The sequence below is a fragment of the Pteronotus mesoamericanus genome, unplaced genomic scaffold (assembly GCF_021234165.1).
Source record: "Pteronotus mesoamericanus isolate MK-2021 breed Mesoamerican mustached bat unplaced genomic scaffold, CSHL_Meso_final contig_227, whole genome shotgun sequence".
NCBI classification, from domain to species: domain Eukaryota; kingdom Metazoa; phylum Chordata; class Mammalia; order Chiroptera; family Mormoopidae; genus Pteronotus; species Pteronotus mesoamericanus.
Genome location: NW_026555094.1, coordinates 1,181,483 through 1,209,387, shown reverse-complemented (window position 1 = coordinate 1,209,387; position 27,905 = coordinate 1,181,483). Strand labels below are relative to the sequence as shown.

Here is a 27,905-nt window from a genome sequence, read left to right as displayed (position 1 = left end):
CTTTTAGCCTCCTGCATTAAGTTCTTTGTTAGAGTGCAATGGTGAGGGCCTTGCCTTTATTTTTCCTCTGGTCACTAATTCTTCTGTAACAGTTGCACTATGTAACTGTGACTTAGCATTATGAGGTTTCCTGATTCTTCAAGAGAAGCCAGAAATGCCATTTTTAATACAAAAGCCTCCATCCAGATTTTTAAGTGTTAGCAACTAATTCAACTTTCTAAACAATGATTGTGTGAGACAAACAAAATATTTCTGTGGGCTATATCTGGCACAGGCCACCCGTTTGCAGCTTCTGACATAGACCCATGCTGACAATTTCTTCCAAATCCCTCCTCCCATAGTTCTATCCGGCACTGGAGGAAATGAAGTATATTACCCTCAGGATCTTTTTTTATTCCCTTCAGGGTGAAACCATGGCAATTTATTTCTATAATCAGGAAGAACAGAACTCTTATCAGGGCAAGTTAAAAAGGCATATGGTTTACCTTGGTAATTATAAACAGTAGCAGTAAAATTGGAAGATCCTTTCAAACATATAAAGAACACCCAGTGCAAGGATCCACTGCCAATACTGTGTAGAGTAAAGGATGAGGTTATATATTAGTCTCTTTTTAGGATTTATTTGTATAGCAGTTCATTCCTTCATTTAGTAAATATTTGAGTTCTCTGCTGTGTATCATTATCAATCCATTAATTTCAACAAATCTTGAGGACAGAAATGGAAAGGAATAAACTACAATGGTTTTGTTTGCTAATCTGTTACTCATAAAGTAGATCGCTTCCTGAAATTTTGTATGTCTCACTAGGAAGCAAAAGAAAAGTACTGAAATAAAATGCATAGAAATAAATATATATATGTGGACCATGGGCAACATAGTAGCAGAATAGAAAGATTTGCCTGGCACCACGTCCTTGAACTAAACTGAAAATAAGAATAAAGAGAGAAACTTCCACCTGAAATAAACAACTGAAGACTGCCTGAAGAGACACTTAACCAAAAACAGGCAGAAACCACCTCGAGACCAGCAGAAAGGGCAGGGACACGAAAGGGGCCAGCACCGCATTCATGGCAGTGGGTCAAAGTTGTGGTGCGGCTGTGTAAGATTCTCCCTAAGAGGAATGAAGCCTGAACACCAGACCAGGCTACAAAGCATAAAAAAACTAGTGTCAGGATCACTTTCCCACACAGCATCCAGCAGTGAAAAGCCACTGGGCTTTTGCCCACAAGAGAGCCCACTGGAAAGAAAGCCACCTTTTTTTCCTTCCTTTTTCTCTAAGGGGCAAATGCACAGGTTGTGCATACACAGCAATTCATCTCAGGTGAAGGGAGGACAGCACTGTTGGGAGTTGCGGGAAGAGAGTCTGCACTGGGAGGCTTGGGGAAAGGTACAGGCAGGGGCAGGGAGGAATAGCTGCTGGGTTCCCAGTGCGAGGACATACTTCCAGACCACAACAGCCATTTTTCTAGAGAAGAGCAAGACCTTCCCAGGGTAAAAACAATTACTCCACCAGTTGGAAAACTCCTTGCCCTGCCCTCTGGAATCCCACTTGCCACACAATCCAGAATCCTGCCTGCCCCACCCTGCATCTATTTTTTTAAATTTCTTTTTAGTTCTACTTTTTTCTTTCTTACTATCCCTGAACCTGCATCTTATCCTCTGCCAAGGAGACAGCAACATAGGCAAGCTCAGGGGTGTGAGACATTGGCTTTAGGGCATAGCCATTCCTTACACTTTTCCAAGAACCAGACTGGTGCTTCCCATTCATGAGAGAGCCAGGGAATGCCTCCTGGTTTCCAGCAGACCCAACTCTGGACTCTGGAGGCCTCACCCACTTTTCTACTAGGGAATTCACCTTGCCAAGTTCTTGGCAATAATCCAGGAAAGACTCAGATATGTGGTGGAGGAATGAGTGAATACACCCACAACATTCCCTAAAGTCTGAACAGCACCTACCATGGGAGATCCAGGGGTCCCATCCTTCTGATTCTACCAGAAGCCCTCTTAGAAACAGACAGGTCAGTGGCTATGCTAAGGCTAATGGCAGGACAGCTGGAAGAGGCAGGTGGAGGAGGTTCATGCAGTGTTTTGGTTGTTAGTTGACCCATCCCTGGCCCTGTGCTGATAAAAAGCCAGCCTTACAGAGCAGCAAGGCCCATCCTGGGTGCAGTCAACCACAAAGAAGACAGCCAAAAACTGTGGATCACTTGTAGCTTCTAACAGGCTGCCTAGAGCTAGACATGGGCAGCATCTGACATTGGCTTACACCAGATTCAGACAATATCAGAGTTGTATCCAGAGAGAGAACCCAACAACATACAAGATGTGGTAGGAGTTGAGCCTTTCAGTCAGCCAGCTGAAAGGAGACCCATCAATGAATGGGCCAACAACAATCAAGACCCAAATACAACAGGAGAGCCCACTTAAACCACATAAGGGGCATTCCTAGATCATCCAGCTCAAGAGATCAAGGAGACTGTACCAGTCAGGCCTACAGGATGCCTACCACAGAAGGCCACTCCACAAGACAGGGAGTCAATACAGATATAATATGTAGAAACAAACAAAAAGAGTCAGCTAAAAGGGGGAGACAGACAACCCCCAATCAAAAGGAAATGAGGAACCCCCCCCAAAAAAGCTAAATGAAATCGAAGCAAGCAATTTATCAGGTAGGGTTCAAAGTAATGGTTATTAGGATGTTCAAGGAATTTAATAAGAACTATAAGGAACTATATTAGAGCTACAAGGAACTTAGTGGAAACTGCACCAGCCTGGAAAAGGACACAGAAACTATGAATAAGAACCAGGTAGAAATGAAGAATGCAATATCTGGAATGAAGAACACAATAGAAGGAATTAAAAACAGGCTAGGTGAAGCAGAGGATCAAATCAGTTATTTGGAAGCAAGGTAGGAAAAAAAAACACCTAATCAGAAAAACAAAAAGAAAAAAAAGACTTAAAAAGAATGAGGATGGTTTAAGGGAACTTTGGGAAAACATGAAACATAACAATATCTGCATCATAGGGATACCAGAAAAAGAAAGTGAGCAAGTGATAGATAACCTGTCTGAAGACATAATGACAGAAAAATTCCTTAACATGGTACAGGAAGAAGTCACAAAAGTTCAGGAAGCACAGAGAATCTCAATCAAGAGGAACACAAAGAGACCCACATCAAGACACATCATAATTGAAATGGTGCAGTTTAAGTACAAAGAGAAAAATTTTAAAGGCAGCATGAGAAATACACAGTCATTCACCCACAAGGGAGCTCTGATAAGACTGTCAGCTGATTTCTCAGCAGAAACACTTCAGGCCAGAAGAGACTGGCATGAAGTATTCAAAGTAATGAAAAGCAAGGATCTGCAACCGTAACACCTCTATCCAGCAAGGCTATCATTGAAAATTGAAAATGATATAAAGAACTTCCCAGACCAAAAAAAGGCCAAAGGAGTTCATTAACACCAAACCAGAATTGCAAGAAATGTTAAAGGGTCTCCTTTAAGAAGAAGAAGTAATGAGAGAGAGAGAGAGAGAGAGGGAGGAGGGGGGAACATAGGTATAAAGTAATAAAATTGCAAAGAAGGAGTACCTATCAATAATAACGTTAAATGTAAATGGATAAATGCTCCAATCAAAAGACATAGGATAGCTAAATGGATAAAAAAAAAAACATGACCCATATATATGCTGTCTATAAGAGACCCACCTCAGAAGAAAAGATTTACACAGGTTGAAAGTGAACGGATGAAAAAAAAATATTCCATGCAAATGGAGACAATAAAGAAGCTGGGGTAGCAATACTTCTATCTGACAACTTGGCTTCAAAAAAAGGACATAAAAAGAGACAAAGAAGTTCACTACATAGTGCTAAAGGAATCAATACAACAAAAGGATATAACTTTTATAAACATATATGTGCCCAATATAAGAGCACCTAAAGAAAGGAAATCTTGGTGGACTTTAAGGAAGAGATCAACAATAGGGTCATTGTAGGATATTTTAACACCCCACTGTCACAACTGGATAGATCTTCCAGACAAAAAAAATCAATAAACAGTGACCTTAAATGACATTCTAGATCAAATGGATTAAATTGATATTTACAGAACATTTCATCTCAAAGCATGAGAATACACATTCTTTTCAAGTGCACGTGGATCATTCTCAAAAATAAATCACATGGTAGGACACAAAATAAGTCTTAACAAATTCAAGAAAGTTGAAATCATGGCAAGCATTTTCTCCGATCACAACAGCATGAAACTAGAAATCAACTTCAATAAAAAAAAATTAAAATCACTCAAATACATGGGGGCTAAGTAGCATGTCATTAAATAATGAGTCATCAATGAAATCAAGGAAGAATAAAAAAGTACTTGGAAACAAGTGAAGATGAACACACAACAACTGAAAACTTATGAGACACAGAAAAAGCAGCCCTGAGGGAAGTTCATAGAATTATAGGCTTACACCAAGAAGATAGAAAAATCTCAAATAAACAATCTAATCCTACACCTAATGAACTAGAAAAAACAACAAAGCCCAAAGGGAGTAGAAGGAAGGAAATAATCAAGATCAGAGCAGAAATAAATGACATAGAGATCAAACAAACAATTCAAAAGATCAACGAATCCAAAAGCTGATTCTTTGAAAAAAAATTTAAAAAATTGATGAGACTTTAACAGTCTTATCAAGAAAAAGAAGAGAGAAGACCCAAATTAATAAAATCAGAAATGAAAGAGGAGAAATAAAACTGATGCCAAAGAAACACAGAGGATTGTTAAAAAAAAAAAAAAGTACTATGAACAACTATAAGCCAAGAAATTGGACAATGTGAGCAAAATGGATAAATTTCTAAAATTAAACAATCTCCCAATACTGAATCAGGAAGAAGAACACCTGAATAGACATAATAATTAACAAAATTGAAGCAGTAATCAAAAGACTCCCAGCACACAAAATCCCTGGAACACATGGTTTCATAGTTGAATTTTACCAATCATTCAAAGAACTAACATCTATCCTTCTCAAAGTATTCCAAAAAATTTGAAAAGGTGGAAGGCTTCCAAGCTCTTTTTTCAGGGCCAATATTTTCCTAATTCCAAAAACAGGTAAAGACACAACGACAACAAAAAGAAAACTATAGGCCAATAGCCCTGATGAACATTGATGCTAAAATCCTCAACAAAATATTAGCAAACTAGATCCAGCACTCCATTAAAAAGATCATACACCATGATCAAGTAGGACTTATCCCAGGGATGCTAGGTTGGTACAATATTCACAAATCAATAAATGTGAGGAACTGTCAGTCAAGATAGTGTCATAGGAAGACATGGCTTGCCTCTTCTCACAACCATTTCAAAATTACAACTGAAACATAGAACAATCATAATTCAGAAACATCAGGAATTAAGCTGAATGGAAGTCTGACAACTACGGGATTAAAGAAACCACATCCATTCAGACTGTTAGGATGGGCACAGACAAGAAATGGGCTGGTCCCATATCTATGTGGATAAAAATTTGGAAGGCATATCTTGGAAGTGAGGAGTCCCAGACCCACATCAGGACCCCCACCCAGGATTCCAGTGCCAAGAAGGTAAGTCTGCACAACTTCCAGCTACAAAAACCAGTGGGGATTTGTAACAGGACACAGTCAGGGCCCTCCAGAAGGGATTTGTAACAGGATCCAGAAATTGGGGTGTCCAAGAAAAACATAGAATATTCTCACCTACCCCCAAGGGGGGCTGCCATGGGGGATAGTAGACAGGGGGCAGGGCCATTGAGAGTTGCTTTACATATCAATAACAGGAGGATAGCTTCATACTTCATATGCAAAGATGGTTATTTTGCATACCAACAAGTCTAACTAGGAAGGTTTGCATAACTTTAACCCAGGAGGGAACTGGGAACCAACTTTCCAGTTGGAGCACCTGCCCAAGGATTCAGATATAGGGTTGCAGGGGAGGATTTGTGCAGGGGTTTTAAACCAAGGTGCAGCAGCCATGCTAATGGTTTTTTGACCACATGGTTTAGGAATCAGGATGTAACTGGGAAGGGGAGACTAGCAACACAGACTCCGGGGAATAATGAGAAGACCATGTGGGAAGAAAAGGGGAGAAAGCACTATTGCCAGTGGCCCATAAAAAGGTGCCACATGGTTTTAGATTAAGAACTGGAGATCGCAGCGGATGGTGTTGAGAACAGTGAGCTGCCTGCTTAGCTGAGCTCTGGACATCTGTTCTTTTTTCTTCTGAAGGACAGTACCCCTGACTGGCCTGATGGAGCAAAGTGGGGAAGGCAAGATGGTATGTGTTGGTGGGTGCTTTAAATGGTGGGTGTTTTGAAGGGATTTTTAGATTTAAGGGCGACATTTAGCCATTAATCAAAACCTGTATAACTTTTGAATAAATAGTTCCTTTCCTTTTCACTGAACTCTGCCATTGAGAGCCATAATTTCAAGGGTGGCAGACAAAGGACCTACAACAGAGAGACCCCAGAGAAGGAGGGGGTGTTGTTTCGGTAATAGAATCTGGGCAACCTCCCCACCGTGGGTCCATTATTCAGTAACAGATCGAGTTTGGGGAAGAAACTTCTGAAGCCCCAAGAAGTTCCTGGTAAAGAAACCACACACAGACTTGTCGGCTCAGACTTGCTCTCTCTGAGCTCCAGCACTGGAGCAGCTGCTTGAAGGGTACCAGTGGCATACAGGGAGGAACTGAAGTGTCTCGCATCAAGGCAAACAGAAGCCATAGTCCCTTTGATAAAACCTCCCCCAAAGAGCTGGCAAGCTGGCGCCATATCTGAGACACCAATAACCTGGCTAATACTGTTTGACCTGCCTTGGAGATCCCCAAAGCTCTGCCCCACTCAACTTACAGGCCCACCCAATTTACAGGCCCACCCATGCTGCTTTTCCATAAGAATGGCTGGTCTTGACTCTTAAATCCTATCAAATAAGCAACAGCTGGTTTCAGTGAGCCCTAGCAGCAGCCAGATTAGAGTGACAGTTTGGCTTTGCCTGGGAATCTCCAAGCCCAGCAAAAGTAGCAGCCATCTCAGATTGCTTTATAGCTCAGGCAGGGTGCCATAGGCAAAACACAGGTGGTGGCTGACCTTGGCCTGCACAACAGGGAAAACCTAGGGCCAGTGGTCCTAGTTGACAGCTACAGACCACATCGGAGGACCACCGGCACAGCTAATCCTCCATGGAGGTTGGAGGTTGGTAGTCAGTGGTCACAGCCACTCCTTGCAGCTGATTGGCCTGGGTAAATACTTTCCATTGATCTGCAAACAGACACCAAGTCTAAACTACAAGAGGAGGGTGTACTCAGTCCACACAAAGAGTACACCTTTAATACCCAACTTGGGTGATAAGGTAGGCTGTGCCACTTGACTGTACAGGATACCTACTACATTGGGCCACACGATCAAGACAGGGAGTCAAAGCAGCTCTATCTAATACATAGAAACAAACACAGGGAGCCTGCCAAAATGAGGAGACAAAAAAACATGGCCCAAACGAAAGAACAGATCAACACTCCAGAAAAAAAGCTAAATGAAATAGAGATAAGCAAGCAATCTATCAGATGTAGAGTTCAAAACACTGTTTATAAGGATACTCAAGGAACTTAGGACCTCAGCAGTATAAAAAAAAAAAACGAGTCAAAAACAAGGGATACACTTAATTGAAATAAAGAACAATTTACAGGGAAACAACAGTGGAGTAGATGAATCTGAGAATGAAATCAATGATTAGGAACATAAGGAACCAAAAAACAACCATGCAGAACAACATGAATAAAAAAGAATAAAAAAAAATGAGGATAATATGAACAGCCTCTAGATCAACTTCAAGAGATACAGTATTTGCATCATAGGAGTGCCAGAAGGAGAAGAGAAAGAGCAAGAAATTGGAAATCTATCTGAAAAAATAATGAAAGAAAACTTCCCTAATTTAGTGAAGGGAATGGACATGCAAGTCCAGGAAGCACAGACAGCCCCAATTATAATAGGTGCAAAGAGGCACATTTCAAGACACATAATAATTAAAAGGGCAAAGATTAAAGATAAAGAGAGACTCTTCAAAGCAGCAAGAAAAAAGAAGTTAGTTACCAGAGGGTTGACAGACGGGAGGAAGAGGGGAAGAATGGGTGAAGAGGTGAGGGGATTAAGAAGTACAAATAGATAGTTAAAGAATAGCCACAGGGATGTAAATTACAGTATAGAAAATGGAGTAGGCAAAGAAGATATATGTATGACCCATGAACTTGAACAATGGTAGAGGAATTGGCTGGAGGAATAGGGGATGCTGGGTGGAGGGAGTCAAAGGGGGAAAATTCAGGACAACTGTAATAGCATAATCAATAAAATATAATTTAAAAAATAAAAATCCTGATGTATCATATAAACAAATTTAAAGATAAAAACACATGATTATGTCAATAGACATAGAAAAAGCATTTGATAACATGCAACAGCCATTTATCATAAAAACTGTCAGCAAAGCAGGAATAAAGGGAGCATACTTCAACATAATAAAGGCCATATATGAAAAACCAACTGACAATATCATACTCAATGGACAAAGTTAAAAGCATTTCCTCTAAGATCAGGAACAAGATAGAAATGTCTGCTTTCACAACTCTTATTCAACAGAGTATTGGAAGTCCTAGCCACAGTAATCAGACAAGAAAAAAAAAAGGATTCTAAATTAAACAGGAGGAAGTAACACTGTTAGCATTTGCAGATGACATGATATTATACACAGAAAACCCTATAAGCTCCAACAAAACACTACTAGACCTTTAAAATGAAATTGTCAAGGCAGCAGGATACAATATCAATTCTCAGAAATCAATGGCATTTCTATAGATGAACAATGAACTATCAGAAAAATAAACTATGAAAACAATCCCATTTACTACTGTCACACACACAAAAAATGAGGTACCTAGGAATAAATTTAACCAAGGAGAAAAAAGACCTTTTTTTTCTGAATTTTTGTATTCAGAAAATTATATGACACTAAAGAAAGAAATTAAGGAAGATACACATAAGTGGAAGCATATACTGTGTTCATGGAGAGGAAGAATTAACATCATTAAAATGTCCATACTACTCAAAAAAGTCTATAGAGTCAATGCAATTCCAAGTAAAATACCAATGGCATATGTCATTGATCTAAAAAAATTTTTTTCAAAAATTGATATGGAACCAAAAACACCCCAAATAGCCTCAGCAAACTTGAGAAAGGAGAAAAAAGTTGGAGGGATCACAATACCTGATATCAAACTATACTATAAGGCCACTGTAATCAAAACAGTCTGGTACTGGCATAAGAATTGACACATAGATTAGTGCAACACAATAAGGAACCCAAATATAAACTATGTCTTTATGGTCAATTAATATTTGACATGGAGGTAAGAGCATATTGTGGAGTAAAGACAGTCTCTTCAATAAATGGTGTTGGAAGAACTGGACCAGTCCTTGCAAAAAAGTGAAACTAGACCACCAACTTACACAAAACATTAGAATAAACTCAAAATGGATAAAAATGCTTAAATATGAGTCATGATACCATAAAAAAAAAAAACCTATGTAAAAACACTGGCAATAAAATTTCAGACATCTTGACACTTCCAGCCAAGATGGAGGCGTAGGTAGATATACTTTGCCTCCTTGCAAAACCAAAAGAAGGACAACAACAAAATTAAAAACAAAAAATAGAAGAGACTTCAAGAAGGCAGATGAGTGAGTGGAAATCACAGTGACTGACCTTCCAGGACCAATCAAGATCACAACTAAATTGTGGATAAATCACCTGGAAAACAACTGAACAATAGTGAGAGAAGAGCTTTAGAATCTCAGACAGACAGAGGAATCGGCTTTAGCACAGCCAAACTGGTAAGGAGTACAGTAGAGGCTCAAGAAGGTGGGCTAGGCACCCACACACAGCAGTGAAGGAGGGAAATTTAAATGGCCAGTTGGATCCCCCTGAGAAGAGCAGGGTCTAAATCATAAGCAGGGATCTCCAGCCTACAGCACCAGAGCCCAAAAAGAACACAGATAATAGCCAGGTGCGAAAAGTGGCACATTTGCTCTCTGCCAGAGACAGATGGGTGGAGACACAAAGAGCCATTTAAAGGGCCAACCCAAAATTTTGTAGTCTCAGCCACTTTCCCTGGGCTCAGGCGGAAGCGGGGGCAGAGTGGGCTTGAGGCACCTGAGGATACATTGGAAAGGAGGCTTGGGGAAAAGAACTGAGAAAGTAGATGGAGGAGTCCCAATGCTGACTCATGCCCCATTCTGCAGCTGCCATCCTGCTAAGGCAGACCACTACACCGAGCCAGAGCAGCGTAAAAGAACACAAAAGCCCTACCCCCCCAGTAGGCTCAGCCCCAGCCTAGTGCCATGCATGCTTGGGTGCTGATTATAGAGCGACAGGCACAGATAGTACATCCCTGACTAAGGTGGATGGAGAGTGGTCTAGAGACACTGGAAGGAAGTCTGGCAATGGAGGCGTTGGGGAGAGAACTAGGAAGGAGCAAGGGGGACCCCGGTGCTGAATCCTCCCTCATATAGCAACAGCCTTATTGCTCAGGCAGACTACTCCCTTGAGTGGCAGCAGAATGAAAAGACACAATAACCCCACTCACAGGAGGAACTCTGCCGGGCTCTATCTGCTGAGGACAGAGTGACTCCATTAACAACTGGAGGACACAGACACAGGGAGTCCATTTCTAGAAGCCTCTAAAAGACTACCTAAGGTCAGACATGGATGATATCTGACGTCATCAGAGGCAGATCCAGAAAGAAAGAAGAAAAAAAAAAGCTGATTCCTACCATAGAGTTCACACCACAAAATCAGGAAGTCAAGAAGATCAACTTAAGAAGCAGAAGCAAAAAAGAAGAGTCTCACAAATAATGGGAAGAAAAAGAAACACACTCCATTGGAAGGGAAAGGAGGAATCCCCAGAAAGAGAACTAAATGAAATAGAGGCAAGTAAACTATCAGATATTGAGTTCAAAACCAGTTCTAAGGAAGCTCAGTGAGCTCAGTGAGCTCAAAGAGAATTACCAAAACCTACAGGGAAACTATGAGGAACTTATTGCAAACTATATTGGCCTGAAAAAAGATATAGGAACAATCAATAAGAAGCAAGGGGAAACAAAGAATACAGTTTCTGAATTGAAGAACTCAGTAGAGCGAATCAAAATCAGACTAGATGAAGCAGATGATTGAATAAGTGAGCTAGATTACTAGGTAGAAAAAAACTTCCAGAAAGAGCAAGAAATGGGAAAAAATAATAAAAAAAGAATGAAGAGTATTTAGGGAAATGCAGGACAACCTGAAACATAATAAAATCCATATAATAGGGATAAGAGAAGGAGAAGAGGAACAAGGGATAGAGAACCTGTTTGAAAAAGTCATGATGGAAAACTTCCTTAATTTGAGTGCAGAAAAAGTCACACAAGTCCAGGAAGCACAGAGGGTCTCATTTAAGAGGAACCCAACGAGGTCCACACCAAGATACATCATCATTAAAATGGCAAATAACAAAGACAAAGAGAAAATGCTAAAGGCAGCAAGGGAGAAAGAGGTAGTAACATACAGGAGAGCCCCAATAGGTCTAGCAGCTGACTTCTCAAAAGAAACACTACAAGCCAGAAGGGAATGGCAAGAAATATTCCAAGTCATGAAAAGCAAAGACCTGCAACCAAAACTGCTCTACCCAACAAGGCTCTTGATTAAAATGGAAGGTGTAATAAGGAGTTTCCCAGATGAAAGAAAACTAAAAGAATACACCTCCACCAAACCAGCACTACAAGATATGCTAAAGTGACTGGTTTAAGAAGATGAAGGAAAAAAATGAGAAAGAGAAAGTCACAGGTAGAAAGAGAAAAAACGGATAAGCACTTAGCAATAATAGCTTTAAATGTAAATGGATTAAATGCCCAAACCAAAGACATAGGGCAGCTGAATGGATAAGAAAACATGAACCACACATATACTATCTACAAGAGACATATCTCAGAACAAAGGACGTATACAGATTGAAAGTAAAGCCATGGAACAAAATAATCCAAGCAAATGGACAGGAATAAAAAGCAGAGGTAGCAATACTTGAATCAGACAAAACAGATTTCAAAACAAAGGCCATAAAAAGAGATCCAGAAAGACACTTTATAATACTCAAAGAAAGACTCCATCAAGAATACATAAACACTATAAACCTATATGGACCCAACATAGGAGCACCCCAATATATAAGGAAAATCTTGGAGATCTTCAAGAAAGATATAGACAGCAACACACTGATAGTAGGGGATGTTAACACCACACTTCCAAAACTCGATAAATCTTTCAAACAAAACATCAACAAGGATATTGTGAAAGTGAATGATTCATTAGAACAAATGGAATTAACTGACATAAATAGAAGCTTTCACCCCAAAGACCCAAAATACACATTCTTTTCAAATGCACACAGAACATTTTCAAAGATAGACCGTATGATAGGAGACAAAACAAGCCTCAACAAATTCAGGAAAATCAAAATCATAACAAGCATTTTCTTGGACCACAAGATCTTGAAACTGGAATCCAATATCAAGGAAAAACCTCAAAAGCTTTCAAACTCATGGAGACTGAATAGCACGCTATTAAAGAATGAATGGGTCAATAATGAGACCAAAGAGAAAATCAACAAGTTTCTGGTAACAAATGAAAATGAACACACAACAGTCCATATCCTGTGGGACACAGTGAAGGAAGTCCTAGGGGGGGGGGAGTTCTTAGCAATACAGGCCTACCTAAAAAAGAAAGAATTATTTCAAATAGATGACCTAACCCTCCTGCTTGAAGAACTGGAGAAACAACAACAACAAAAAAAGCCCAAAACAAATACAAGAAAGGAAATATTTTGATGAGGTCCCCATCAAAATAAGAAGCTTCTGCATGGATAAATAAAACATCAGCAAAGTGAAAAGGGAGCCAACTGCATGGGAAAATATATTTGCTAATGATACATCAGATAGAGGTTTAATCTCCAAAATATATAGAGAACTCACATGACTCCACTCCAAGAAGACTAATGATCCAATCAAAAAATGGGCAAAGGACCTGGGCAGACGCTTTTCCAAGGAAGAGATACAGAGGACCCAGAGACATTTGAAAGGATGCTTGGCATCACGAGCCATCAGAAAAATGGAGATCAAAATCACAATGAGATGCCACATCACGCCGGTCAGAATGGCCATCATAAGCAGATCAACAAACAACAGGTGCTGGCGAGGCTGTGGAGAAAAGGGAACCCTAGTCCACTGTTGGTGGGAATGCAGACTGGTGCAGCCATTGTGGAAAGCAGTGTGGAATTTCCTCAAAAAGCTGAAAATGGAACTGCCTTTTGATCCAGTGATTCCCCTGCTGGGACTATACCCTAAGAATCCCAAAATGCCAATTCAAAAGAACCTATGCATCCCAATGTTCATAGCAGCACAATTCACAATAGCCAAGTGTTGGAAGCAACCTAAATGCCCATCAGTAAATGATTGGATCAAAAAACTATGGTACATTTACACAATGGAATACTATGCAGCAGAAGAAAAGCAAGAACTATGAAACTTCACGGCAGCATGGATGGAACTAGAGAGCATTATGCTAAGTGAAATAAGCTAGGGGGCGAAAGACAAATACCCTATGATCTCACCTATAAGCGGGTCCTAACCAACAAAACAAAGATGCAAGGAAAGTAAGACCAGCAACACAGAAAAAAAAAAAAAAAGAAATGAAACCAACAGAGACAAGAGGGAAGTGGGGGGTGGCCAGCGGAAAAGGAAGGGAAGGGGCAAGTCAAGGAACATATAGCAAGGATTCATGGACAAACGCAAAGTGGGGAAGGATTTAGGGAGGGAGTGGGGGAGTGGGGCAGGGAAAAGTTGTGGGGGATAGGCAGAGACAAATGTATTTGAAAAAAATAAATAAATTTAAAAAAAAGAAAGGAAATAATCAAGATTGAAGTATAATTGAATGACATGGAGACTATAAGAACAATTCAGGGGATCATCCAATACAGGAGTTATTTCTTGAAATTATAAACAAAATAGACAAAACTTTAAGCAGACTCATCAAGAAAAAAAGAGAGTATCCAAATAATTAATATCAGAAAAGAAAGAAGAGAAAAGAAATAACAACTGATACCACAGAAATACAAAGGAATGTAAGAAACTACTATGAAAAATTATATGCCAAGAAATTTGAGAATCTGGATGAAATGGACAAATTTGTAGAATATAACCTTTCAACACTGAATGAAGAAGAAGCAGAAAGCCTGAACAGACCGATAACATCTGGGGAAATTGAAGCAGTAATCAACAATCTCCTGTCACAGAAAAGCATGGGACTGGAAGGTTTCACAGGAGAATTTTAAAAACATTTTATGAAGAGCCCACCTCACTCCTTCTCAGACTATTCCAAAATGTCCAAGAGGGAAGATTCTTAAAATCTTTTTATGAGGCCTGCATCATCCTAATCCTAAAGCCAGATAAAGACATAACCAAGAAAAAACTACAGGCCAATATTGCTGAGAAACATAGATGCTAAATTCCTCAACAAAATATTGGCAAACCACATAGAGCAATACATTAAAAAGAGTATCTACCATGATCAAGTGGGACTCATCCCAGAGATGCAAGGATAGTTCAATATTCACAAATCCATAAATGTAATACATCAAATAAACAAAAATAACCACATGAACATATCAATAAATGTGGAAAAAACATCTGATTAGATACATCACCCATTTATGATATAAAGACCCAGCTAAGTTGGAAAAAAGGAGCATACCTCAACATAATAAAGGCCATATATGAAAAAACTAAAGCCAACATTATAATTGAATGACATGGAGACTATAAGAACAATTCAGGGGATCATCCAATACAGGAGTTATTTCTTGAAATTATAAACAAAATAGACAAAATTTTAAGCAGACTCATCAAGAAACTTGGTGAGAAACTTGCCAATGGACTCAATGGGCAAAATCTAAAAGCCTTCCCACTAAGATCAGGAACAAGACAAGGATGTCAGATTTTACCGCTCATATTCAACATAGTATTGGAAGCCCTAGTCACAGCGATCACACACGAAAAAGAAATAAAAGACATCGAAATTGGAAAGGAGGAAGTAAAACTATCATTGTTTACAGATGACTTGATAGTGTACATGGACAACCCCATAGACTCCTCCCGAAAACTACTAGACCTAATAAGTGAATTTAGGAAAACAGCATAATACACTGTCAATATTCAGAAATTGTAGGTGTTTTTTGTACACCAACAATGAAATATCAGAATAAGAAATCAGGAAAAAAATCCCCATTGCTATAGCAACAAGAAAAATAAAGTACCTAATTATAAACTTAACCAAGAAAGTAAAAGACCTGTATGCAGAAAATGATACAACACTGAAGAAAGAAATAAAGGAAGACACACATAAATGGAAGCATAAACCTTATTCACAAATTGGAAGAATTAACATCATCAAAATGTCCATAATACACAATGCAATTTCTATTTCAATGAAATCCCTATTGAAATACCAATGGCATATTTCACAGCCATCGAAAAAACATTTAAAAAATTATATGAAATCATAAATGACTCCCAATAGCTGCAGTAACTTTGAAAAAGAAGAACAAATCAGGAGGGATTACAATACAGGTATCAAACTATATTACAAGGCCACTGTAATCAAAACAGTCTGATACTGGCATAAGAAAACACATAGCTCGATGGAACAGAATGGAGATCCAGAAGTAAATCCATGTCTCCAGGGTCAAATAATAATCGACAAAGGGTGCAGAGGCATAAAATGGAGCAAAAATAGCCACTTTAAGTAATGGTGCTGGGAAAGCTAGACAGCTACATACAAAAAATTGAAATGTGACCAGCTACTTCCACCATACACAAAAATAAACTTAAATTGGATTAAAGACTTAAATACAAGTTGCAACACCATAAAAGTCCTAGAGGATAACACAGGCAGGAAATTCTCAGATATCCCACACAGCAATATTTTCACCAATATGTCCCCTAGAGCAAGGGACATAAAGGAAAAAAAAATAAACAAATGGAGCTTTATCAAAATAAGAAGCTTCTGCATAGCTAAAGAAAACATCAGCAAAATTAAAAGGGAGCCAACTGTATGGGAAAATATATTTGCCAATGATACCTCAGACAGGGGTTTGATCTCCAAAATATATAAAGAACTCACATGTCTCCACTCCAGGAAGACAAACAATCCAATTTAAAAATGGGCAAAAGACCTGAACAGACACTTCTCCAAAGAGGTCATATACAGGGCCCAGACACATATGAAAGGATGCTCATCTTCACTAGACATCAGAGAAATGCAAATTAAAACCACAATGTGATAAAACTTCACACCGGTCAGAATGGCCATCATAAATAAATCAACAAACAACAGGTGCTGTTGAGGTTGTGGAGAGAAGGGAACCCTAGTACACTGTTGCTGGGAATGCAGACTGGTACAGCCACTGTGGAAAATAGTTTGGAATTTATTCAAAAATCTAAAAATGGATTGCCTTTTGACCCAGTGATTTCACTGCTGGGACTATACCGTAAGAACCCCAAAGCACCAATTCAAAAGAAGCTATGCACCCCAATGTTCATAGCAGCACAGTTTACAATAGCCAAGTGTTGGAAGCAACCTAAGTGCCCATCAATAAATGAGTGGATCAAAAAACTGTGGTACATTTACAGAATGGAATACTATGCAGCAGAAAGAAAAAGCTCCTACCCTTCGCAACAGCGTGGATGGAACTGGAGAGCATTATGCTAAGTGAGATAAGCCCGGCAGTGAGAGACAAATACCATATGACGTCACTTATAAATGGAACGTAATCAGCAAAGCAAGCAGGCAAGGCAAATAGACCAGAAACATTGAAAGAAAGAAAAAACTGATGGGGAGAGGAGGGAGGGAAGGATGGGAATAGCAGTGAGGAGAAGGGGAAGGGCCAGATGAAGGAACAGATATGAAGGACATATGGATGATGCCAAAGTGGGGAAGGATTGAGGGGGAAATGTGGGGGTGGGTGGGGCAAGGGAAAGTGGTGGTGGGAACATGGAGACAAATGTAAGTGAAAAATTTAAAAATTAATTAATTAATTAATTTTAATAAATAACCATAACTACCAGAAAATTGAACTGTATGGAAGTCTTACAACCAAGGAGTTGAAGAAATATCCATGTAGGCCAGAAGGAGGGGCAGATACTGGCAACCTGGGTGGAAAGGATGTGTGGCAAGGCGGTGGCTGAAGGACCAGGCAGGCGAGGTGTGAGCTCATAGACCAGGTTGTCCCATATTTGTGTGCAGATAAACTGGCAGGAACAGCAGGAGAGTGATACAGACTATACAATCCAGCATTCCCATGCAGGAAAAAAAAGCCTCAAAACCTCTGGCTGTAAAAATCTGTGGGGGGTGCGACAGCAGAAGAAACTCCAAGCCTCACAGGAGAGTTCGCTGGAGAGACCCACAGGGTCATACAGAAACACACCTTTCTGGGAATCAGCACTGGAAGGGCCCAATTTCCTTGTGGGTAGCAGGGGAAGTGACTGAAAGCCTGCCAAGAGCCAAGCAAGCTGCATTGTTCTTTCTCTCTGATCTTTCCCCCACATATAGTGCCACAGTAGAGTGACCTGGGTTGCCCTGGGAGGCAAATACGTAAGGTTTCACCCCTTCCAATGTAACAGGCATGCTGAGACAAAGAAATATGGACCAAATGAAAGAACAGATGAAAGCCCCAAAAATAGAACTAAGCAATTAAGAGATAGCTAACTTATCAGATGCACAGTTCAAAACACTGATAACGAAGATACTCATAGAAATGGTTGAGTATGGTCACAAAATGGAGGAAAAAGTGAAGGCTATGAAAATTAAAATATTGGAAAATATGTGGGGAACCAACTGTGAAGGGAAGGAAACCAGGACTCAAATCAACATTTTGGAGCAGAAGGAAGAGCTAAACATTCAACCAAAACAGAATGAAGAAACAAGAATTCAAAAAAATGAGGAGAGGCTTAGGAACCTCTGGGACAACTTTAAATGTCCCAACATCTGAATCATAGGGGTGCCAGGAAGAGAAGAGGAAGAGAAATAAATTAAAAACTTATTTGAAAAAAAAATAATTAAGGAGAACTTCTATCTGACCAAGGGAATAGACTTCCAGGAAGTCCAGGAAGCTCAGAGAGTGCCGAAGAAGTTGGGCCCAAGGAAGCACACTCCAAGGCAAATCATAATTGCATTACCCAAGATTAAAGATAAGGAAGGAATCTTAAAAGCAGCAAGAGAAACGGAGAGAGTTACCTACAAAGGAGTCCCCATATCAGCTGATTTCTCAAAAGAAACCCTGCAGGCAAGAAGGGGCTGGTAAGAAGTGTTCAAAGTCCTGAAAGGCAAGGATCTATATCCAAGATTACTCTGTCCAGCAAAGCTATCATTTCGAATGGAAGGGCAGGTAAAGTGTTTCCCAGGTAAGGTCAAGTTAAAGGAGTTCGTCATCACCAAACTCTTAGTATATGAAATATTAAAGGGACTTCTAAGGAAAAGATCAATATCTATGAACAGGAAAATGACAACAGGCTCACAATTATCAACGACTGAACCTAAGAAAACCAAAAACTAAAACAAACTAAGCAAACAACCAGAACAGGAGCAGAATCACAGAAATGGAGATCAGAGTGGTGGGGGAGGGGGAAGAATGGGGGAAAATGTACAGGAAATAAGAAACATAAATAGTAAGTACAAAATAGACAGGAAGAGGTTAAGGATAGCATAGGAAATGGAGACACCAAAGAACTTATATGTACAGCCCATGGACATGAACTAAGACAGGGGAGGAATGCTGATGCAGGGGAGGTGCAGGGCAGAGAGGAATAAAGGGGAGAAAAAATGGGACAAGTGTAATAGCATAATCAATTATATATATATATATATATATATATATATATATATACACACACACACACATATATATATATATATAATTCAGATATCTCATGTAGAAATATGTTTGTGGATGTAGCTCCTAGAGCAAGTGAAACAAAAGAAAAGAAATAAACAAATGGTGCTACCTCAAATTAAAAAGGTTCTGTACAGCTGAAGAAACTATTAAGCTAAAAAAAATCAACAAAATGAAAAAGGAACCTGCTGTATGGGAGAACATATTTGCCAATGATACATTGAACGAGGGTCTAATCTCTAAAATATATAAAGAACTTATACAACTCAACACCTGGAAGATAAATAATCCAATCTAAAAATGGGCAAAGGATCTGAATAAACACTTTTCCAAGGAGGACATATAGTTTACCCATAGAAATATGAAAAGATGCTCAACATCACTAGCTGTCAGAGAGATACAAATTAAAATCACAATGAGATCTCCACACACTTGCCAAAAGGGCTATTATTAATAAATCAATAAACAACAAATGCTGGCAAGGATGTGAAAAAAAGGGAACCCTAGTTCACTGTTGGTGAGAATACAGACTGGTGCAACCGCTCTGGAAACAGTACAGTTTCTTCAAAATATTAAAAATGGATTCCACATATTCAAAAATCACCCACAATACCAATTCAGAAGAATATATGCACTCCTATGTTCATAGCAGCATTTTTTACAATAGGCATAATTTGAAACAGCCTAATTGCCCATCAGTAGATGAACGGATAAAAAAAGCTGTGGTACATTTACAGTGGAATGCTATGTAATAGTAAAAAAGAAGGAGTTTTTGCCCTGACTGGTGTGGCTCAGTGGACTGAGTGCCAACCTGAGAACCAAGTGGTGGCTGGTTCGATTCCCAGGCAGGGCACATACCTGGGTGGCATACCAGGTCACCAGTTTGGGGTGCGTGAAAGGCAACCACACATTGATGTTTCTCTTCCTCTCTCTAGAAATAAATAAAACCAAAAATCTTTATTAAAAAATGTGCACAGAAATTTTTTAAATAAAGGAATTTTTACTTTTTGTGAAAACATGGATGGAACTACCAACTATTGTGCTAAGTGAAATAAACCAGTCAATGAAAGATTAATATCATATGATCTCACTTATAACAGTAATAGCATAAACAATAAAATGTTTAACTTAAATACATAATTGTATATATTATATGTGTATACATATATACAAGGTCTGTCCATAGGTATCCAGCCATGTAATATGAAAAATGGAGGCAATTCTTGAAAAAGATAGAAGATACAAGAAACACTGTACATAGGACAATGACATCTCAGTGCCTGTCAAAGTTGGCACCTTGGGAACTGCATGCAGTTCTCCCAATTGCCTTCAGCTGCCTTGTCGTATTTTCCTGAATCTTATCAATGCTCTGAAATCTCTTCCCTTTGAAAGGTGATTTCAGTTTGGGGACAAGGAAAGAAGTCACAGGGCACCAAATCAGGACTGTAGTGGGGCTGAGCCACCTGGGTGATTTGATGTTTCGCTAAGAAACCCTGCAGGAGACATGATGTATGAGTGAGCATGTTGTGGTGATGAAGCTGCCAATCATCAGTTTCCCATAGCTGCAACTTTCTGAATCATCCAAATAGTTTCCTCAGAGGAATGTTCAAGCTTTATGCAAAATTTGATGCAGATTTATTGCTCTATTCACTCTGTCATTTTGAATGCGAAGGCCACACTGTACACATACTCAATGGCATTTACTGCTCCCCCTGACTAGTACAGTAAAATCATCATTGTTCACACATGAGCATTCCAGTCCACTCTCCTGGCTGCCAGATTACATCAATGTCATGAAAACCATTCTCATTTGATTAGCAATGACTGTACTTTTTCTGTACAGACCTCATATATATACATATATGTGTTTATGTGTACATTTATATATATATGTAATACATATATGCATATACATATATGTGTGTATATAATTTAATTTTAAGAATCTAAGACAGTTTTCCAGGGCAGCTTGTCCAATCTGAAAAACCAACAGAGAAGATAGATGTGAAATGAAAGCAGATGGTTTAAAACAAAACACGCTAAAAGAGAAAGTAAATGGCTGACACTACTGGTAAAAATATATAAAACTTGTTACTTAGCCATCACTTTTTTTCTCAGGTGCTCAAAACACCTAACATGGTAATATTGTTTTTATCTTTTCTATATTTTTTGAAAAGCAAACTTTCTATCGCTGAAATTTTCTTAAAGGTAACAAGTTGCTTTCATATGCACAGGAGCTACTAAAAATGTATTTTCTTGCAGTGCTAAGTAATGTCCTTTCTTACACAATTGTTTAAGTGTGATATATCAGAACTGTGTGAAATGAGATTTCCCATGCTGTTTCAGGTACATAAATTCCTTGGATATCTCTGGGGAGGAAAGGGGCAGAGATGGGGCTAGTGAACTTGAGAGTGGGTGTTTTACAATTTGATATTACTTCTTACTTGGGACAAATCTCCAGCTGAATTCAGGAGACATGAAAAAAGTATTTAGAAATGGTTAACAACATTGAGGAAAAAATTTTGGTCTCAGAAGTAATCAGAGAAATGAATATTAAAACTAAATAACATTTTAGCTTCTCAAATTGAAAAACAACTTTAAACAATAATGCCCACCATTAACTGGGTTGCAGAGAAACGGACACATTCACATGTGAAGCTGGTGAAAGTGCAAGTTAGTAGCATCTTTCCAGGGAACAATTTGGCAATACATCTCAACAGCCTGGAAAGCATCCCTTCTCTTTTACCCAGGAATTGCACTTCTAGGAAATGAACATAAAGAAATAATTAAAGTGTCCACGAAATATACAAGTATAGTAATGGCCACATTATTTACTAAGAAAAAAATGACAAAATGTGAGATATAATACAGATATCTTTGTCAATACTAAACTGTCTTTTTAATTTAATTTTAGTTTATTTTTGTATTGAGATATGATTAACATATAATACTATATTAATTTTAGGTGTACAAGCTAATGATTCCATATTTGTATATATTGTAAAATGATCACCACACTAAGTCTAGTAAACATCCAAAACCTTACAGAGTCACAAAAATGTTTTTCTTATGATGAGGTGTTTTAAGATCTGCTCTCTTAGCAATGTGGAAACATGCAATACAGCATTATTAATTATAGTTACCATGCTGTACATTACATCCCAAGGACTTACTTATTTATAACTAGAAGTCTGTACCTGTTAACCACTTTCACCCATTTTTGCCCAAAATCCATCCCCTGACTCTGGCAACCTGCATTCTTTTCTTGTATGTATGAGCTCAGTTAAAAAAAAAAAAAAACACATAGATTTCACCTATAAGTGAAATCACATGGTATTTGTCATTGTCTGATATTTCAATTAGCATAATGCTCTGAAGGTCATTAAAAATGACCATGTAGAAAAGAAAGAAAAATGATATATCATCCAGCTTCTTTAAAACCAATATTTCAAAAGAATATCTGGAGATAAACAGCTGAAGGAGACAGCCACAGACAGTAGATTGCTGTAAGTCTCAGACTGCCTAAGGTCAGACAGGGATGACATCTGACATTATCAGAGGCCGATCCAGAAAGTAAAGACAGCGGTCTCCTATCATAGAAGTTCACACCACAAAGTCAGGAAATCAAGAAAGATCAACTTAAGAAGCAGAAGCAAAAAGGAAGAGTCTCACAAATAATGGGAAGACAAAGAAACACCCCCCAATGAAAGGGAAAGGAGCAATTCCCAGAAAGACAACTAAATGAAATAGAGGCAAGTAAACTCTCAGATACTGAGTTCCAAACAATGGTTCTAAGGAAGCTGAATGAGCTCAGTGAGCTCAGAGAGAATTATAAAAAAACTACAGGGAAACTATGAGGAACTTACTGCAAACTATATCAGCATGAAAAAGGATATAGAAACTGTCAATAAGAGGCCAAAGGAAATGAAGAATACAATTTTGGAATTGAAGAACACAGTAGAAAGAATCAAAAGCAAGCTTGATGAAGCAGAGGAACGAATCAGTGAGCTGGAGGATAAGGTAGAAAAAAGCTCTGAGAAAGAACGAGAAAATGAAAAAAGACTCAAAAAGAATGAAGAGGCATTGAGGGAAATGCAGGACAGCCTGAAATGTAATAATATCCATATAATAGAGATACCAGAAGGAGAAGAGGATGAGGAAGTGATAGAGAACCTGTCTGAAAAAGTAATGATGGAAAACTTCCCTAATTTGAGAAGAGAAAAAGTCTCACAAGCCCAAGAAGCAGAGAAGGTCCGACTCAATAGGAACCCAATGAGGCCCACTCCAAGACACATCATCATCAAAATGGCAAATATCAAAGACAAACAGAGAGGCCTAAACGCAGCAAGGGAGAAACAAGTAGTAACATATAAAGGAGCCCCGATACAGCTATCGGCTGACTTCTCAACAGTAACACTGCAAGGCAGAAGGGAGTGGCAAGAAATATTCCGAGTCATGAAAAGCAAAGGTTTGCAGCCAAAACTGCTCTACCCAGCAAGGCTCTCAATTAAAATGGAAGGTGAAATTAGGAGCTTCCCAGACAAAGAAGGCTAAAAGAATACACCTCCACCAAACCAGCACTGCAAAATATGCTAAAGGAACTGCTTTAAGATGAAGAAAAAGAGTCTACGAATACCTAGTTCCTTTTGCAGTTGCCAATACTTGATATTACCAATATAGTTTAATATATATTAATCTGATTGTGACAATGATGTTATTTTAATTGTTCCTTTATTATTTGTTGAAACTAAACCTGTTTTGTATATTTATTGCCTATTTCCATTATTTTTAAAGAGCTTTAAATGACTTTTTGGTATTCTTTATTCATTTTTTGATTAAATGTTTGTAGAATTTTTTCCCTAAAAAAAACAAACAAAAAAAAACCAACACAAAACAAACTATTAACCCTTTTATAAATGTGTTGCAAATATTGTCCTATTCTATTTCTTGTCCTTTAACTTTTTATATGTATATTACTGTACAATCTTAAATGTTTACTATAGTCATATTGCCAATTTTTTACTTTATAGCTTCTGGGTTTGAATATTTTACTTCAGGGTAAGGAAAGTGTTAGTTTGTGTTTTCTCCTAGAACTCCTCAGATTCTACATATTGATTTTTAACTCACTTGAATATTTCTTGTATAATGTGTGAAGTAGGGCTCTCTATTTGTTTTATTTCAAGTAATAGTGGTTCATGCACCTTACTTTTTAAATAACCTTTATTTTACCCATTGATTTGAAACCTCAACTTAATCATATATTACATTGTTAGACAGATATATATGTTTGTCTCTAGAATGCTTATTATATTTCATTGATCTACTTGATTATTTCTGTGCTGGTGTCATGTTGTTTTAATTGCTGAGACTGTAAAATGGTTTTAATTTTTTAAATATTTTATAATTAACTTTGACATTTAAAAATAAATAAAATGAAAGAAAGAAAGAAAAAGAGAGAGAGAGAGAGAGAAATGAAACTCCTACTCTTTGCGACAACATGGATGGAACTGGAGAATATTAAGCTAAGTGAAATAAGCCAGTTGATGAAATACAAATACCATATGATCTCACCTATAAATGGACTGTATTCAACAAAATAAACTAACCAAAGAGACTACAGGCATGGAAACATGGAGCAGACTGAAAGTGACCAGAGGGGATGGGGAAAGAGGACAATGGTGGAAAGAAGGGGAAGGGACTAGACAAAGAATATGCATGAATGGCCCATGGACATGGACAACAGATTGGGAATTGACTATGGGAGTCGGGGTGGTGGGGGTGGGATGGGTGGAGGGGGTAAATGGGTAAATATTGAGACAACTGTAATAGAACAAACATGATTTATAAATTAAAAAAATGAAAAATAAATAAAAATTAAACATAAAAAAAAGAAAGAAAGAGAGAATGACAGAGAGAGGACACACTCACTGGGAAAAAAAAGAATATCTGACAACAGAAGAAAGCATCCAATGATATGGTTGAAGGGGAAAAATTATTAAGTCTATATGGTAGAACTCTGTGAAATTTTTATTTTCCTCTAAATATTTTTCTGCATTTTCCAAACTTTCTACAATAACCAGGAATTATTTTTATAATTTTTAAATGGGGATACTATGGAGAGAACATTTTTTAATATTTATGGAAGAAATAAAGCAATATATTAAAATAGATGGCAAAACTGGTGTTCTCTCCCTTGGGGTATTATGTCATCAATCACAGGTCCCTTGAGTTTTAAGTATATCTCCAAATAAGCCAAATATACCCTATGTGTGTTAATATGTGGGAAAAAATACATGTTGATGTGCAAGGTATGAAAGAGGATTAGCTGCCTTAGTAACAGACTGATCGAGCTTTATAAGTTCCTGATTTTAAGGGTCTCTTGTTGAATAATGCAGGAGGACTCTGGTTATAGCTTACAAGTTCCTCTGTTTTTTTTTTTTTTTTTTTTTTTTTTTTTACCTTTTAGACGGGGGAAGAGAGGGAGAAAGAAGGAGAAAAACATCAATGTGTGGTTCCACTTCACACGCCCCTTGCTAGGGATCTGGCCTGCAACCCAAGCATGTGCCCTACACTGGGAATCAAACCGGTGACACTTTGGTTCACAGGCCAGTGCTCAATCCACTGAGCCAGACCAGCTAGGGCTCCTCTGACTTTTTAAATGAAATGTGCTCTTAACATATATCAGGTATGCAATTTTCAAATTATTTTTTAAATAAGTAATATATGTACATTGCACAAAATTTAAAAGTACAAATCTTCCTTCCCATCCCTATGCCTCAACTCCCCAGAGGTGAGGTTATTATTTTGTAAATCCTTCCAGAGAATATTCATTTATGTGATAATATTGCATTAAAGTGCAAATGGTAGCAGACTATACACACTGCCCTGCCTTTTTTCATTTAACATCTTAGAGACCACTCTATATTAGTACTTACAGAGCTACTTCTTTCTCTTTAATGGCTGTAGAAAAGTCCCATAATTGTAGGAAAGTCCCATAACTTAACCAGTCCTCTATTGATTGGCACTTATTTACAATCTTTTGTTCTATTAAGCAATGTGACAATGAATAACCTAATACATGTTAACATATATGCAGGTATATTTTTAGAAAAACTCCTGAAAATATAATTTTTAAATTTGATAAATACTGCCAAATCATCCTTACAAGCAGTTGTACACATGTACACTCCCCAGCAATGCATGAGAGCATTGCCAACACAGCACACCAGCAGACTTTTTGATCTTTGCTAATCTGTTTGTTTTTTTTAAGTATCTTAATGTAGTTTTTTTGCATTTCTTCTGTTATGAAAAACATCTAGCATCACTTCATATATTTAAGATTAACATATATTGCCATTTCTGTGATCATACTGTTCATGTCTTCTACTGAGTTGTTAGACATTTTGTTGTTGATTTGTAGGAGTCATTTATATATCAGGAAATTAGTTTATGGACTGTACATTGTAAATACTTTTCCTTTTTGGTAATTTGCTGCCTGCTTTTATTATTTATGCAGAGTTTTATTTTTTGCTACACAAAATTATGTGTGCATGTGATAATAAATTTGAATATATATTTATTAAAATTTATTATGTTTCATTTTCTTGTTTTATAGTTTTTTAAATCTTAGAGAGTATTTTTACTAATATTCCAGTATTAGAAAAAAATTCTCATGTGGTCTTAGAGTACTTTTATGATTTCTTTATTTTTTTAACATTTAAATTCTTGACCCATGCATCCTTCATCCACATTTTAATGTAAAGTGTGGAATAAAGAGAAAGTTTTTCTTCCTAGATGAATGTCTTATTATCCTTAAAAAATTATTGAATGCTGTTATCTTTTTCCCACTGATTTAAAATGCCAACTTTAGGGAACTTTTTTAGATAATTTTCCCTTTCTAGATAAGGACTGAGCTATTGCTCTTCATTCTGCATCTGATTTAAATGATTTAGTCATCCTCAGAGAACTTTGAGGCACCACAAGTTAACTTTTCCCTTCCCTTTATTCTTCAATCTAACATATTTTATGAGCAAGTAAAAGTAAGCCATAATATCCACATAATTACACTGAGGTACACTTTGAGTTTTTTGGAATCCACTTTCTTGGTCATCCACTATCTAACAATAATTTCTAAGCATGTTATTTTTTAATTTAAATTATATTTTATAGTTTATGTTATTACAGTTGTCCCACTTTTTGCCCCTTTGTCCCCCTCCACCCAGCTGCCCAACATGTCCCGCAGGCAATCCCCACACGGTTGTCCATGTCTATGGGTCATGCATATAGGTTCTCCAGCTAATCCTTTTAGCTTCTTTTGACCAGCCCCCCCCCTTATAGCTGTCAATCTATTCCATGTTTCTATTCCTCTGATTTTATTTTGCTTATTAGTTTATTTTGTTCATTAGAGTCCACATATAAGTGAGGTCATATGATATTTGTCTTTCACTGATTGGCTTATTTCACTTAGCATAACAATCTTCAGGTCCATCTTAGCATATTCTTATAACACCAGTGAAAGCCAACCTCAAGAATGCTTTTTTAAGAAGTTGAAAATTAGGGTGCACAGGTTTTTTGGAATTGGTGTTTCAGGATTCTTAGGGTATAGGCCTAGCAGTGGGATCACTGGATCGAAAGACAGTTTCATCTTTAGTTCTTTGATGAAATTCTATACTCTTTTCCACAGTGGTTGCACCAGTCTGCATTCCCACAAACAGTGCACCAGGGTTCCCTTTTCCCCACATCCTCACCAGCACTTCATGTTTGTTGATTTATAAATGATGGACATTCTGACTGGTGTGAAGTAGAATCTCATTGTGGTTTTAATTTGCATCTCTCTGATGGATAGTGATAT

The 27,905-nt window shown here is 37.9% G+C and overlaps 1 protein-coding gene across 1 annotated transcript in view; it reads right to left on the bottom strand.

Moving 5' to 3' along the window:
- The window catches only part of NOX1 (NADPH oxidase 1), a 41,582-nt gene that overhangs the window by 5,405 nt on the left and 8,272 nt on the right, over window positions 1–27,905 (bottom strand). The window contains 2 exon segments of the mRNA XM_054572290.1: window positions 486–508; window positions 511–571. Of these exon segments, the coding sequence (XP_054428265.1) occupies window positions 486–508; window positions 511–571 (84 nt within the window).